The sequence below is a fragment of the Gouania willdenowi genome, chromosome 13 (genome assembly GCF_900634775.1).
Source record: "Gouania willdenowi chromosome 13, fGouWil2.1, whole genome shotgun sequence".
In the NCBI taxonomy this organism is placed as follows: Eukaryota; Metazoa; Chordata; class Actinopteri; order Blenniiformes; family Gobiesocidae; genus Gouania; species Gouania willdenowi.
Genome location: NC_041056.1, coordinates 34001995 through 34016951, shown reverse-complemented (window position 1 = coordinate 34016951; position 14957 = coordinate 34001995). Strand labels below are relative to the sequence as shown.

Here is a 14957-nt window from a genome sequence, read left to right as displayed (position 1 = left end):
GATTTGTTTAAAAAAGTATGGTGTAAAAGCAAAAAGTCACCAAAAAATAAAAACTTAAGTAATGAACAGATACCAGGAAGAAAAAAGCTACTTAAGTACAGTAACGAAGTATTTGTACTTTTAACCTTTGTCACATCTGTCTACTCTATTTCCGGTCCTGGCCCACGTGTGGAAGGGGAATGTTGCTGCAGTCCTATTGTAGCTCCGCGGCCTGTCCAGCAGAGGGCGCTGCTGCCCTGACCCACAGCAGCCGGTCCTCAGTAGCAGCGTTAGCTAACAGCGAGTCTGCGGCTCGTTCCACACACACCGGCGGTAGTCCGAGTGCTGCTCAGGAAAACAGTGAGTAAACTGCTTCTTTGTTGCTTGTCTATCTCAGGATAACAGTGACAGGGCGGGGATGGTCAGAATCCGGATATCTTAGTCTGGACACTTGGTTTGGATGAGGTTCTGTGGATCATGGTGTGGTGCCTGATCAGTCTCTTATGATCCAAGAGCTGAGGCTGTGGCTGGAGACAATTAGGCTAGTTAGCTAGCTAGACCGCTCCTATGGAAGTTCACACTAACCGTGGTTAGGGACTGTGTGTCGAATCCTCCTGGTCAGGTTTGCGTTTGGAAATAATGAACGGGTAGGGCTTAATAGTCCTGTATGTAGCACGGTGAGCTAACGTGAGGCTCCACTTACCTCAGCTTTAGTCCACTGACCTGTGAGGGCGGAGCGGCTTTGTGTGCGGGAGGCTCGGCGGTCCAGCCCTGAGCTGATCGGCCTCACATGTCCCTGGCCCGCACAGCTGGTGGCTCCGGTTCGGTGTCACCGGGGTGGCTACAGGGACAGCTTTGTCCTGTGTGGGAGAGCTGGGTTTAGGTGTGTTAACGTGGACACCTGACAGGTCACTGTAAAGATCAATGAGTCCCAACCAGCAGCAGGGTGTACTTAAAACATTCATCAGTTTATATTTTTATTTTTTCCTGGTTGTCTCATAATTATGTCGTTAATAAATGGCACAAGCAGGAAACATAAACAATGTTGTGTGTAACTGTGACGTAAGAATGAAATAGTGGGAAAATTGTTAAAAAGTGTTGATTTGACAGAACCATTCAGAGGGGACATTAAACAAACGTTGGGGGCTACAGGTCACTTCAGTGTGTTGACAGTAAGCTGACAGTTGTTTGTGGTCCAGCAGGTGAGGGACCCCACCTGGTGGGGGTCAGGAGCAGGTTCTCTTTTCCAGACTAGATATACACATTTGATCCTTGTCCTTGAATCTGCATAAAGACTTGTAGGTGCCCTGGTGTAATGTTAGAATGATCTAAGACATCTGTGGCTCAAGTACCCCCTTTCTCTTATTTCTGAATCCAAGCACCCCCTTTGTCCAACTACATTGTTGAAAAACAATTATAGAGCATAATGATGGAATGAATAAGTGATGACACATTTTACAGAAACTCATTTAGTAAATAAGTAGAATGAAACAGTGCCTCCTGAATAGATTTATTTATATAGTTTTTAGGGATGTCCCGATACAACTTTTTCATTTATGAGACCGATATTGTAACCTTGCGTATCGGCCGATACCGATATTGATCTGATATCAGCATAAATCATACATACTTTTGTTACTTTTTAAAAATTATTTATTTTGTAGTGTGGAATTTTAGAAAAGGCTTGATCAAGTAAGTCAGCAACAGTAGGTATGAGAAAAACTGACCCATTTATTATTAACAATTGGTTACATACATTTTAACCTTCAACATAATATCTACAGTATTCTACAATTGAATAAAATAAATGAAAAATGTCCATCATTAGAATTGTGCATCTGTGTGTGACAGAGATGAGAAATAACATTCCGTTCTCATAATAAATAGGCTGTTTAGCTTTAAAATTACAATCATAAACATGTACTAAAGGTAAGGTTTGCTCACATATCTTGGTATTTATACTTTAATCCTGAAGGTACTAATGTAGCTATGATTATGGGCATGTTACGGAAGACTTGAGGTAGTGAGTGTTGAGTCAACAGTGATGACAAGGTTAGTGGTTATAAACAATGCAGAGAGATAATTGAAGGTTGTAAAGTTCAAACCAGGGTATAGGTTTTCCCCAGGCTAGGGTAGTTGGTGTGCTTTATCTGTTGATAAAAAGAGAAAAAAAATGTCGTAAACAATTTAATTGGACTAAAGCTATTTATTTGTATTTTATCCATCTATCACATAGGAAGCTGAGCTTATAATCAGGAAGCAACTTGGCTGGTCCAATTTAGATGGACCTTCTGAAGGACAGTGTGGTGCAGGGGAAACAATGAATGTAAAGAACTACACAAAACTGAGACTTATGTGCTCATACATCTAGAAGCTACGAGACCAAAATAGAGCTGCAACTCACAATTATTTTTGTCAACTAATCTATGGATTAGTAGGGATGTAATGATTCACTCAACTCCCGATACGATTCGATGCACGATACTGGGTTCACGATACGATTCTCTCAGGATTTATTTTACAAAATAGGACTGTAGTCAAATGATGACTGAAAAATATTCCTTTATTTTTTGGGGGGAAAAAACTTAAAAATACTGTATTATTTTCCTTTTATTTTTAATTGTCAAAAGAATCCCTTGATAAACTATTCAAAACAATGCAATTGAACTAAAAATAAATCTTGAATGAAATAAATAAAGGAATAATACAAATGAAGAAGAAGCTTTTAATTTAAATTCTGGTTCTTTAGTAAACAATGCAAAACTGTATGATAGTTCTTTTTCTTTTTAAAAGTGCAATTGAAAATGTATTTTGTGCCTTAACAATTGGACTTTTAAAAAAAAAAAAACCATCATTGCACTGATTTACGTCAGATATTTGTTTGGACCAGCAGAGGGCGCTGGTATCCCAGTGGTCGGTTGGCATACAGCTAATCTAGCAGTGAAGAAGAGATGCTATGCTAGCAGACAGAGCTAATAGAAAAACATGACTTTTACAGATATTCATGTAATGTTATAAATATTATTTCGGTGCTAAAGGGGTAAGGAATCATTTATGAACATGTAACATTAACATGTACGTGTAGAAGGTGGCCAGAAAGAAAATAGTAGCAGATTCCGCCCACCGGTACACTGCTGGACAAGAGAAGGGATAAATATATAGTGCCCTCTGCTGTTTAAAAAAAGCGATTCAATTTTCATAGTATCGATGTCAATCGTGATACCTATGAATCGATTTTTACCTGCCTTACGATTAATCGTTTCATCCCTATTGATTAGTTTTTCCTAGGGGTGGGGGAAAAAATCTATTCACATAAGAATTGTGATTCTAATCATTCACAATTCTGAATCGATTCTTAAACTTCAAAAATTGATTTTTTTAATTGATTTTTTTAAAATTACAAGTCAAACAATACAATTTGAAACACAAAACAAAAAACAGTTCTTGTAGTCTGAGAGTTGAGACTTACTTCTGTAAAAAAGGTGCAGCTGGCCTAAGTTTTCAAGTAATTTTGTAAAGCGTAGCCATGCATGCTGATAAATAGTTGACTTTACTGGCGTACCGTAGTTTTGTATGAAGTAAAGATTGACAATGTCTCGCGATATATTTGCAAAATGTTTGTCAATATTAAGTTTTTCTGCAACAAGCTGTGGCTGAAATAATAGGTAATTTATTTTATATAATTTTAAAAGAAAACAATTTTTTTTTAAATGTATTCTGTTTTTTTATTTTACAGAGATGCTGTACTTGAATTAACTTAACAGTAGTTTAACCAACTTAGCATCTGCATTACGTCACCCCATGGAATTAAATTCAGAGGGTCCAGCTCTTATAGTGGGGTCTCCTAACCCTCTTCCCCTGGTCAGGGGTCTGCAACCTTTACTCTACAAGGAACCATTTAACCTCATCTCGCCTGGATTAAAGTCCTCCTGGAGCCTAAAAATACCTTCTCAACGAAGACAATACAGTGTATTAAATTCTATACTTTTAAAATTATATAGAATAATGTTTGTTTTAATTTGGCTTGATTTTTATTGATCATATAAATGGCAACTCAAAAACAGTAATAAAATAAAATAAATTGACATCATGAAATAAAACAGTATCTTGCATCTTCAAATTCTTACGCATCTCAGTTTACATGAACTCATTGGGTGCTGGGCGGGGGTACACCCTGGACAGGGCGCCAGTCCATCGCAGGGCAACACAGACAGACAGACAGACAACCACTCACTCTCATTCACTCCTATGGGCAATTTAGAGACTCCAATTAACCTTTTACAGTCATGTTTTTTGGATTGTGGGAGGAAGCCGGAGTACCCGGAGGAAACCCACGCAGCACGGGGAGAACATGCAAACTCCACAAAAAAGGACCCAGGTGTCCACCCCAGGGCTTGAACCCAGGACCTTCTTGGTCAACACATGCTAATTGCTAATTTTTTGCCACACATAAAGCATGCATATTTAACAGGCACATTGGCAGTTAAGTCATTCAGTGCCGGCCATTTTCAGATTTTCTACCCCCCTCAGTGCCATCCATTTTTGAGCATTTTGAATGATTTTTAAAGACCCACAGAATATTTTCTACTATGACTATCTGAAATCTGACACTGGATTCTGAAAGATTGAAGCCTCTACTTTCATCAAAAAAAATAATTTGTTTATGGCTCGTTTTGTTCTTTTGTAATCAGCCGTTGAATAGTTTTACACAAATCTTCAGTTTCAGAGCAAAAAGCGGAGAAAACGGGCTTTTTCTAAGTCAGTGACTTTAAAGCTATTTTTTTGCTTTAGTTACAACTCTAACTTCTGAACATTGTTTCCTTATATAAAACATTAAAAAAAACATGATGGCAAAATTATTATTATTTTGTTATCTGGTTCAGAGTTAAATAGATTTCTTACTGTATTTTGGCATTCCTCCAACTTTCTCTCCCGTCAGTCTGCACACACGTAACTTCCCCCTCCTCCCAGACATGCAGAGTGTCACTGCGTTCCCCATTTTTTCATGGTTTTATCTCACCATCGCCACATTATCCATGAGCTGAGCTCTGCTGAGCATGGATGAGCTCTCATCCAAAGGTGCGCTGCTATCTCCTACATGTCACTTATTATTTTGCTATCTGGCTCACAGGCTCCCGACACGCAGGGATGACCCGTTTAGCCCGGTTAGTTGATGATTTTATCTCACCATCTCAACATTATCAATTATCCACTCAGGTCCACACATGTTCTGTGTTAGTATGTGGAGCTGTGAGCTGCTGGATACGTCACAATATCACTCTGTAGCGACATAATCTCACTCGTTCCTGCTTCTCCTCCCCAGCTAATGGTAGCATCAGTGGCTAATCTCTCATCTAACGGTGCACTGCTTCCATCTTCAGGGCACAGTTGGTCACTACATCACCCCACAGCTTAGATATTGATGAGGGACCTCCACCAGGGTGTTTTCTAGTAATCCCCGTAAAAAAACGCAAATGACGAGCTATCTCGTCAATGGCACTGAGCGTTTGGATTTGAAATGACAAGTTTTCTCGTCAATGGCACTGAGTGAGAATCTGTTCCCACACAAATCTAAATCTAAAATCTCTATTTCCTTCTAGAATACTGTTTTTGTTGGTTTAGTTATCTTACCAGGGATTTAAAACTTAAGGTTAGCCAGAGGTGCAGGAAAGTTGATGGTCTGTAGATGTTGCAGGAGGTGAAGTAGGAAGGTGCTGAGTCATTGCACAACGTGATTTATTTAAGGTTAACAAATTGTTATATCTTGATTTTATTTGTCATTAATCATTAATAGATTCTGTAAAAAATAACTTTATTTCAATAGTTTTTTTTTTTTTTTAAAGCTGTAGGCAGCCATTGAATATGAGTCAAAGAGCTACATTAGGCTCCAGATCTGCAGGTTGCAGACCCCTGCCCTGGGAGAACTGCAGCTGAACATCTGGCCTGGCATCATAGTCCATCAGTTCTGGCCCCTCAATGCTGATTCTGAGGAGGTCTTTCTTTTTGGTGTGGAATCGTGTATGCGCTGCGTGTGTATGCTCTCTCACTCCACTTGGTGCGCTTGGCCTGTTCTTCCCCGTCCCCCCCAGGTCCGATAAACGCATCCCACATGCGCTCTGTCACTATGCTTTGTGAGCTCAGTACTCTCTACCCCGACTCCTCTGCCCCACATCCGCTCGTCGCACCCCCCATGCACTCTGTTGCTCCACATGCCCGAACGCCTGTCCTCAGTGTCGGTGACGCAGCAGCTGTGTGTTTGGGGACATGGCAGCACGTGTAGTGTCCATGTCCGACCCTGACTCACAGGAGGAAGACTCAGAGGATGAGGACGTTTTTCCTTTTTGGATTTTCAAAATAAGGTCATCCTACGCACTCCCACAGATGCGACCAAATTAAATTTTCACTTGCACACTGAAAAAATAGTCGAATTTGAGACCAGTTTGGTCGCAGTTTTGAGCCCTGACTGCTATTGTAATGTACCTGCTTGAATCTTCACAACTGTGAGAAATTAAAACAATGACACATAGAACTAAGGGTGTCCCGATCCGATATTGATATCGGTCCGATATCAGCCAGAAAACGAATATCGGATTTTATTAGACTGCATCTAAAATCTACGATATGTATTATATTTTGTTTATTCAATTCAAAATGGATGTAACCAAATGGTTAATAATAAATGGGTCTCAAGGCAAGGCAATGCAAATTTATTTGTATAGCGCATTTCATACACAAGGCAACTCGATGTGCTTTACATGATAAAACATTAAACTGTTTAAAATCAATAAGAACATTTAAATCATCAGTAAAATCAATTAAAATCATCAACAAACACATTACATCAACAACATGACCAAAAATCTCTCTCTCAATCATACGCAATAGAGAAAAAAAGTGCCTTTAACTTTGATTTTAAATGTTCACATGTGATGCTGACTTCAGCTCTGATGGCAGTTTGTTCCACTTCTTTGCAGCATAACAACTAAAAACAGCATCACCATGTTGACTGTGAGCTCTGGGCTCCACTATCTGACCTGTGTCCATAGATCTGAGAGACCTGCTGGGTTCATACCTGACTAACATCTCACTGATGTATTCTGGACCAAATCCAGCAGCAGAACTTTAAAGTCTATTCTGAGGCTGACTGGGAGCCAGCGTAAAGACTTAAAAACTGTTGTAATGTGCTCTGACCTCTTTATTCTGGTTAAGACCCGAGCTGCAGTGTTCTGAACCAGCTGTAGTGTTTGATGCTCTTTTGGAGGATTCTTGTCAGACGACCATGACAATAGTCCAATTAAACCTTTCACTCTGGAAATGTTCATTAGGAGGTAGAAGGTTGTTTTTATGATAGATTTGATCTGACTGCTGAATGTAAGATCAGAGTCAGTCAGAACACCAAGGTTTTTGACTTGGCTCTTTTCCTTGTTACCAAAGACAATCACCTCCATCTTGTAATGGTTTAGTTGAAGTAAGTTTTCACTCATCCAGCAGTTTACTTTTTCTAAGCAGTCACACAACACCTCAATTGGAGCATACCTACTGTTGCTGACTACCGTTCTCTATTTGAGTAACATCACTTGATCAAGCCTTTTCTAACATTCCACACTACAAAAAAAGTAATAAAAGTATATGTGATTCGTGCTGATATCATATTGGATCGAAATCGGTATCGGCCAATACGCAAGGCTGCAATATTGGTATTGTATCGGAAGTGAAAATGTTGTATCAGGACATCTCTACACAGAACATGCATTTGTAACACAATTGTTAAACTTGCAACATAAATCACAAATTAAAAAAAAGATAAAAATTGATAATACACATTCAAGTGTGAGTGGTCTTGAACAAGTAGTAGTAAAGAAACTTTTATGATAGTGACTCGGGATGTAACGATTAATCGTAAGGCAGTTAAAAATCGATTTATAGGTACCACGTTTCACATCGATGCTCTGAAAATTGAATCGCAGTACTTTTTTTAAACAGCAGAGGGCGCTATATATTAATCCTTCCAGAAGTGGACGTGACGGGCGGAATCTGCTACTATTTTCTTTCTGGCCGCCATTTACTGTTAAACATGCTCATAAATGATTCTTTACTCCTTTAGCACCGAAAGAATATCTGTATTACGTGAATATCTGTAAAAGTCACGTTTTTCTATTAGCTCTGTCTGCTAGCATAGCTTCTCTTCTTCACTGGTGGAATAACTGCATGCCAACCGACCACTGGGTTACCAGTGCCCTCTGCTGGTCTAAACAAATATCTGACGTTAATACAGTAAAATATTCAGTCCAATTGTTAAGGCACAAAATACATTTTTAGTTGCACTTTTGAAAAGAAAAAGAACTATTATGCAGTTTTGAATTGTTTACTATAGAACCAGAATTTAAATTAATAGGTTTGTTCTTCATTTGTATTTTTCTTTTATTTATTTCATTCAAGATTTATTTTTAGTTAAATTGCATCATTTTGAATAGTTTATCAAGGGATTCTTTTGACAATGAAAAATAAAAGGAAAATAGTATAGTATTTTCCCCTAAAAAATAAAGAAACATTTTTCAGTCATTTGTCAACATTCCCATTTTGTAAAATAAATCGTGAGAAAATCGTATCGTGAACCCAGTATCGTGAATCGAATCGTATCGGGAGTTGAGTGAATCGTTACATCCCTAATAGTTTCTTAACAAAGCTGCAGCCAACCTGGAGTTACTCATGTTTAAACCAACTACAGAGTTGATTTTACTTAGTTAGTCCATAAAAGTAAAGGAAAAAAGAAATAACATCTTTTTTTAGAGTTAAAGCTAAAACAGTCAATCAGATCTTAGGGCCAATATAACTGATGGAACTTATACACACACATATATATATATATATATCATACACACACACATATATAGTTGGTAAAATAAGTACGGATTGAATTTTTCTCAATAAATACTTCTAAAAGTACTATTGACATGAAATCACCAGATGTTGATAACATGCACAGAAATCAAACCATTGATGTCCATACATTAAGTATTCAGTGTTCGACATTGCCTACAGTGGATATAAAGTTCACACACCCTATTCAAATGCCAGGTTTTTGTGATGTAAAAAAAATGACACCAAAATAAATAATTTCACAACTTTTTCCATCTTTAATGTGACCTATAACCTGTACAATGCAATTGAAAAACAAACAAACTTTTAAAGGGGGAACGTTGTTGCAGCACTTTTGGCTTTTATTACAGCGCTCAGTCTTTTTGGTAAGAGTCTATCAGTGTGGCACATCTTGATGAGGCAATATTTACTTACTGTTTTTTACAAAATCTGACAGATTGCGTGGGCATCTCCTGTGCACATCCTCTTCAGATTACCCCACAGATGTTCAGTCGGAATCAGGTCTGGGCTCTGGCTGGGCCATTCCAAAACCTAAATCTTATTCTGGCGAAGCCATTCTTTTGATGTGGCTGTGTGCTTAGGGTCATTGTCGTGTTGAAAGAAACAGTTCCTCTTTATTTTCAGCTTTTTAACAGAAGCCTGAAGGTTTTCTGCCAACATTTGGAACTGTTCATGATTCTCTTCACCCTGACTAAGGCCCCAGTTCCAGCTAAAGAAAAACAGCCCCAAAGCATGATGCTGCCACCACCATGCTTCACTGTAGGCATGGTGTTCTTTTGGTGATGAGGAGTGTTATTTTTGCACCAAATATATCTTTTGGAATTATGGCCAAAAAGTTCAACCTTGGTTTCATTGGACCATAACACATTATCCCACATGCATTTGGGAGACTTCAAATGTGTTTTTGCAAAATGAAGCCAGGCTTGGATGTTTTTCTTCATGAGATAAGGCTTCCACCTTGCCACCCTACCCCATAGCCCAGACATATGAAGAAGACAGGAGATTGTTGTGACATGTACTACACAGCTAGTACTTGCCAGAAATTCCTGCAGCTCCCTCAATGTCGCCGTCGGCCTCTTGGCAGCCTCCCTGACCAGTTTTCTTCTTGTCTTATCATCAATTTTGGATGGAAGTCCTGTTCTTGGTAAGGTCACTGTTGTGCCATATTTTTTCCACTTGATGATGACTGTCTTCACTGTGTTCCATATTATATTTAATTCCTTGGACATATTTAAATCAAATGGACAGAATTGGTATGAAATGTGTCACTGTGAGAAGGAAGGAACCTTTTTTTATGGGGAATACGTGTTTCTGGGGAGTGCTCATTCGGCGCACCGCCCTCCTCCTCCTGTCTTGGTTGCATTAAACAGCTCCTAAACAACCTGAAACCCCATTTGACCTGCCAAAAAACTACACAACTCTTCACTGACTCCTAAATACAGAGCCTACCAGTGCCTGCTTAACTATAATGGGCCTCTGAAACTCTCTGTTTCTCGTGTAGAGCAGCACTCTGTGCAGCTTCAGCTGCTCAGTGTGTTAACATCTCATCAGAGCTACAGAAGATCTATGGGGAAAGTTGTGTTGTGTATGAGACCATTGATGCCAGGGTAATGCACTGTTCATTCAGCACTGATATGTGTCCATGTTTGCAGAGAAGTTGATAACACTGAAATGACTATTTTCTGCATTAATTTTGTTTTTAATGATTTAAAGTTAATTTGTACAAACATCATTAACAATTTTTTGGTGAAGCATTATTTTGTATCAGTCTTTCCTTAAAGACTTAAACATAACATGAGGACATGTGACTATATGTGGTTAGTGTGTGTTAAGAACAGTCACTGTGAAATATACACTTTGTTTTACTTGGCTGTCATTCATGTAAAATTGATTGACAATGTTTTGTAATTCCTGTTAAATGGATTCAGTGCAGTAGATAAATTCAGAATTTCTTAAGTCATAGATATGGTGATGCATCGCGGATTAACTTTACCGTGATATATTGATTATCGATGTATCGTATCGCGATATCAACGTTATCGCAGGCAAAAATATTGTGATATATCGTATGGTTTATCGTACTTTAAATGGTGACGGGTGTGTGCTGACTCCAATTTAACATGAGTTTGAATGTAATTGGTAAAATCTTAACACAGCCCCTTCCCCAGTTATAAGAGGGTGTGCACACTTTTGCAACCTCATTCTCTCAGTTTTTTATTTTTGCTTCACTGGTAAACCGACCTACCGTTTGCTGAGCAAGCTTTTTCCATGGATTTTTGACAAATAGACGTAAGGCACAGACGTAATAACTATTTGCATTGTAGGCTGTTGGTTATTGAGCAAATATGCATATGATTAAAAATAAAAGATCCATGAGATAATGTATGTGTAAAAAAAAAAAAAGAATACCGGCTCCATGTTGTTTTTGTTTTAGGTGTTAATCTTGCATCGTTGTACTGCTGCCATAACAGAGCTGAACTTCAGAGTTTGCATTTCAATAGTTTTACTGGTTTGTTTTCAGTGAAATATTCACAAACTTTGAGAAAACTTTAGGTTGTCGTAGTAAAGCTGCTTCTTCTGTTGTTGCACAATTCTTCTTTATTGGTTATCTGCAGAATGTAAAGAGGGAGGGATACTGCCACCAGCATCCCATCTGGAATATTGGAATAATGGAATATTTGCAAATGTTGCTGAGTGATAAATGATCTTAGTGCTTTATAAGAATTCTGCTTGCCGAGTATATAAACAACTTCAGATTTTTTTCAAAAGTAGGACTTTTCTGCATCTATGGTTCATCTATTAGTAATTACAGTAGTCAAACTTTTTAGGCTCCAGTACCCCCCTTTCTCTTACTTTTGAATCCAAGTACTGCCTTTTTTCGACTCCACCATTTTGCTCAGAATTCTGTGAAAAGCATAACGACGGAATGAATGAGTGATAACACACATTTTAAAGAATCTAACTTTATAAATAACTGGAATAAAACACTATTTAGTGTCTCTTGAATAGATTTATTTCTATAGTTCTTATAATTAAATTTACAGTCATCTCCCTCCTGATGTGGTATCAAGACTTACTCTTGTATTTTAAGTTCAGTTCTAATCAATGTCATTTCTATCATCATGGGTCTTTGGTGTCATTTTGTGTATTTTGTTGTCTGATCTCTGTATTATTCTGTGTGTGTTTTTGGTGTCATTTTGTATATTTCTCTTTTTTTTGGGCAGGGGGTGTAGTGATCTTGTGTGTTTTTCTCCCATTTAGTGTGTATTTGTTGTTGTTTTTTGTGTTGCTTGTAATAGTGTTTTTCTCTTTTAGTGTGTGTTTTTGGTGTCATTTTGGGTATTTTGTTCTTGTTTGACTGTTCTTTTTATTATCCATTATTATGTATCATCTTTGTGTTTTTGTCTCTTTTTGTGAGTCGCTGGTAATATTTAGTGTTATTATCATTTTTAACTAAAAATAAACATTGTGAAACCCCTTATTTTAATGCTTTCATTTGTTAATTTTCCTCAGTCTCTCGCTCAAGTACCTCCTGTAGTGCAATTGCGTTCCCTTAGGGGTACACATACCCCCATTCGAGATTTATTATACTGTATGATTTGAATGTTTACATATCGAATATCCAGTACTGACACAAATGTTTCTCTCTCTTTCTTTAGGGGGATTCCTCCCTGCTGGTTTTAACAACGGTGAAGTAGGCGTTATAAATTCAGCAGAAATGTTTAACTTGATTAAAAAAGATAAAGAGAGGGATGGAAGCAGGAAACAGAAGAAGAAGGAGAGAATGTCTGCAGCAGAGTTGCGCAGCCTGGAGGAGATGAGCATGCGTCGAGGTTTCTTCAACTTGAAGCGAGAGTCGAAGCGAGAATCCAAGAACAAACTGGAGATCTCTAACCCAATACCCATCAAAGTGGCCAGCAGCACCGAGCTCACCCTCACTGACATCGAGTCGGACTGTGTGAGTAACCGGAGCAGCATGGTCCTGGATGACCAGCTCAGCATCGCCAGCTCCACTGATGACCTGAAAGGAGATGGTGGCGGAGGACAGGACGGACACCGCGGCTCTGTGCGAGATCGCGTGGCTCACTTTGGTTCAATTGCCAAGCAGAACTCCGCTCAGGTGGGCCAGATGATGAAGCGCTTCTCCTTTTCCCAGAAGAGCAAAGAGGAGAGCCCCTCAGAGAGTTCCACACCATCGGGTCAGAACTCTGCGGCCCAGTCTCCACAGGTGGAAAGCAAAGTCTTTGACATGCTTCGTAAACATAGTATAAAGCAGGTAGCCGGGTCACCTCCCGTCAAAAAAGTCTTCATCCCCAAACTGGTGGACAAGACTTATCCTGTACAGCTGCAGCTGCCAGCTGTGGTCCCACCAACTCCTCCTGAGATACGTGAGCTGGAGCTCCAGCGCCGCAGCACGGGTGACTTTGGATTTTCTCTCCGTCGCACAACTATGTTAGATCGCAGCCCCGATGGAGGCGTGTACCGACGTGTGGTGCATTTTGCTGAGCCTGGTGCTGGTACTAAGGACTTAGCACTAGGGCTGGTGCCCGGTGACAGGCTGGTGGAGATAAATGGATGGAATGTGGAGAACAAGAGCCGCGATGAGATAGTGGAGATGATCCGTCAGTCAGGAGATACAGTGAGGCTGAAAGTGCAGCCCATTCTGGAGCTGAGCGAGCTGAGCCGCTGCTGGCTGAGGAACAGCCAGGGCCTGCGCAGGGAGCAGAGACAGGTGAGATCTCATTTCTGATTCCTCTTACCAGCTCCTGTTCCACTCACTGTATTCCTCTGTGGCAGCCTTGGCTCGTTTGTGACATATATTGGGTTTTGTTACTGCAACATACACCAACATCACCAAGGACCAATAAGGCCATCACGGTTAAAGCTTTTAGAAACAAAAGTGATACATTTTTGTAATTATCATAAGTATTTGTTGTTTAAATGGTTGACGATGCAATCAAATGTTTTTAATGGTAATGGACAGCTTACATTTATTTTTGTAAGACGTGTCTTTCATTTTGTTCCAGCTCTCACATAATGAGTACAAACCCCTTATCGACATCAAACCTTTCTGATGTCCTTACAACTTACCACGTCTTCAAGAAAAGCCTGAGCAGAGCATTCTGCAGTCGGTATTTGCATCTGTTGCTCTATCAAAGGGTTCTTTAACATGAGCTGTGTGCTGTGGCTGATTGTTAAAACCCCGTCAAAATCTGGGCCATGATATTGACTATTGGTGTCCCGATCCGATATCCATATCGGTCCGATATCAACCTGAAAACAGATATCGGATTCAAATTTCCGTTTTTTTTTTTTTTTTGCCATTCATTTTTCATTTATTTTTTTCAATGGTAGAATACTGTAAATATTATGTTGAAGGTTAAAATGTATGTAACCAATTCGGTAATAATAAATGGGTCAGTTTTTCTCATACCAACTGTTGCTGACTATTGTTCTCCGTTTGAGTAACATCACTTGATCAAACCTTTTCTAACATTCCACACTATAAAATAAGTATATATATATATATATATATATATATATATATATATATATTTTTTTTTTTATTAAAAATAAAGTAACAAAAGTATGTATGATTCATGCTGATATCGGATCAATATCGGTATCGGCCGATACGCAAGGATGTAATATTGTTATCATATCGGAAAAGAAAATGTATCAGGACATCCCTAATATTGACTTAAGGATTCACATCTCTGCTTTTTACAACGTGATTGTATTCTATCTCTTTTTAAATGTGACATTATTAGTATGAATGTCATCAAATTAGTTGTAAAAATCAGCTGGAGCAGATTTTCTATCTAATGTTCATCAGCTCTGATTTAGGCTTGCAAGGTGAGTTTCATTATAAAGTCCACCATGGTGCTACAGTAATGTTAATTGCCCAGGATGTATGTGGCCTGTCCAGATCCCAGATTTGTGTGTTAAACAGCAGGCCAGTTTGTGTGTCTTTGTCCTCTTTAAAAAGGTCTTAGCTGTTTGAGACAAAGTATTCTCTATCCTCAGCAGTTCCTGATGTTTATTCATTTCCCTTTTTAAATGAAAATCCCCTATGTTTTACACTTCTATTTATTGTT

At 38.9% G+C, this 14957-nt stretch overlaps 1 protein-coding gene across 5 annotated transcripts in view; it reads left to right on the top strand.

Annotated features, from left to right (window-relative positions):
* The first annotated feature begins 234 nt into the window (after window positions 1-234).
* Window positions 235-14957, top strand: part of myo18ab (myosin XVIIIA b) — a 132102-nt gene continuing 117379 nt past the window's right edge. For 4 of the 5 annotated variants that reach the window (XM_028465700.1, XM_028465704.1, XM_028465699.1 and 1 more), the window contains exons 1-2: window positions 235-339; window positions 12519-13591. In XM_028465700.1, the coding sequence (XP_028321501.1) occupies window positions 12578-13591 (1014 nt within the window). In that variant the 5' untranslated portion in view covers window positions 235-339; window positions 12519-12577. Of the gene's footprint in view, window positions 340-12518; window positions 13592-14957 lie in introns of those variants that run through there. The other variant, XM_028465690.1, reaches the window with a different exon arrangement.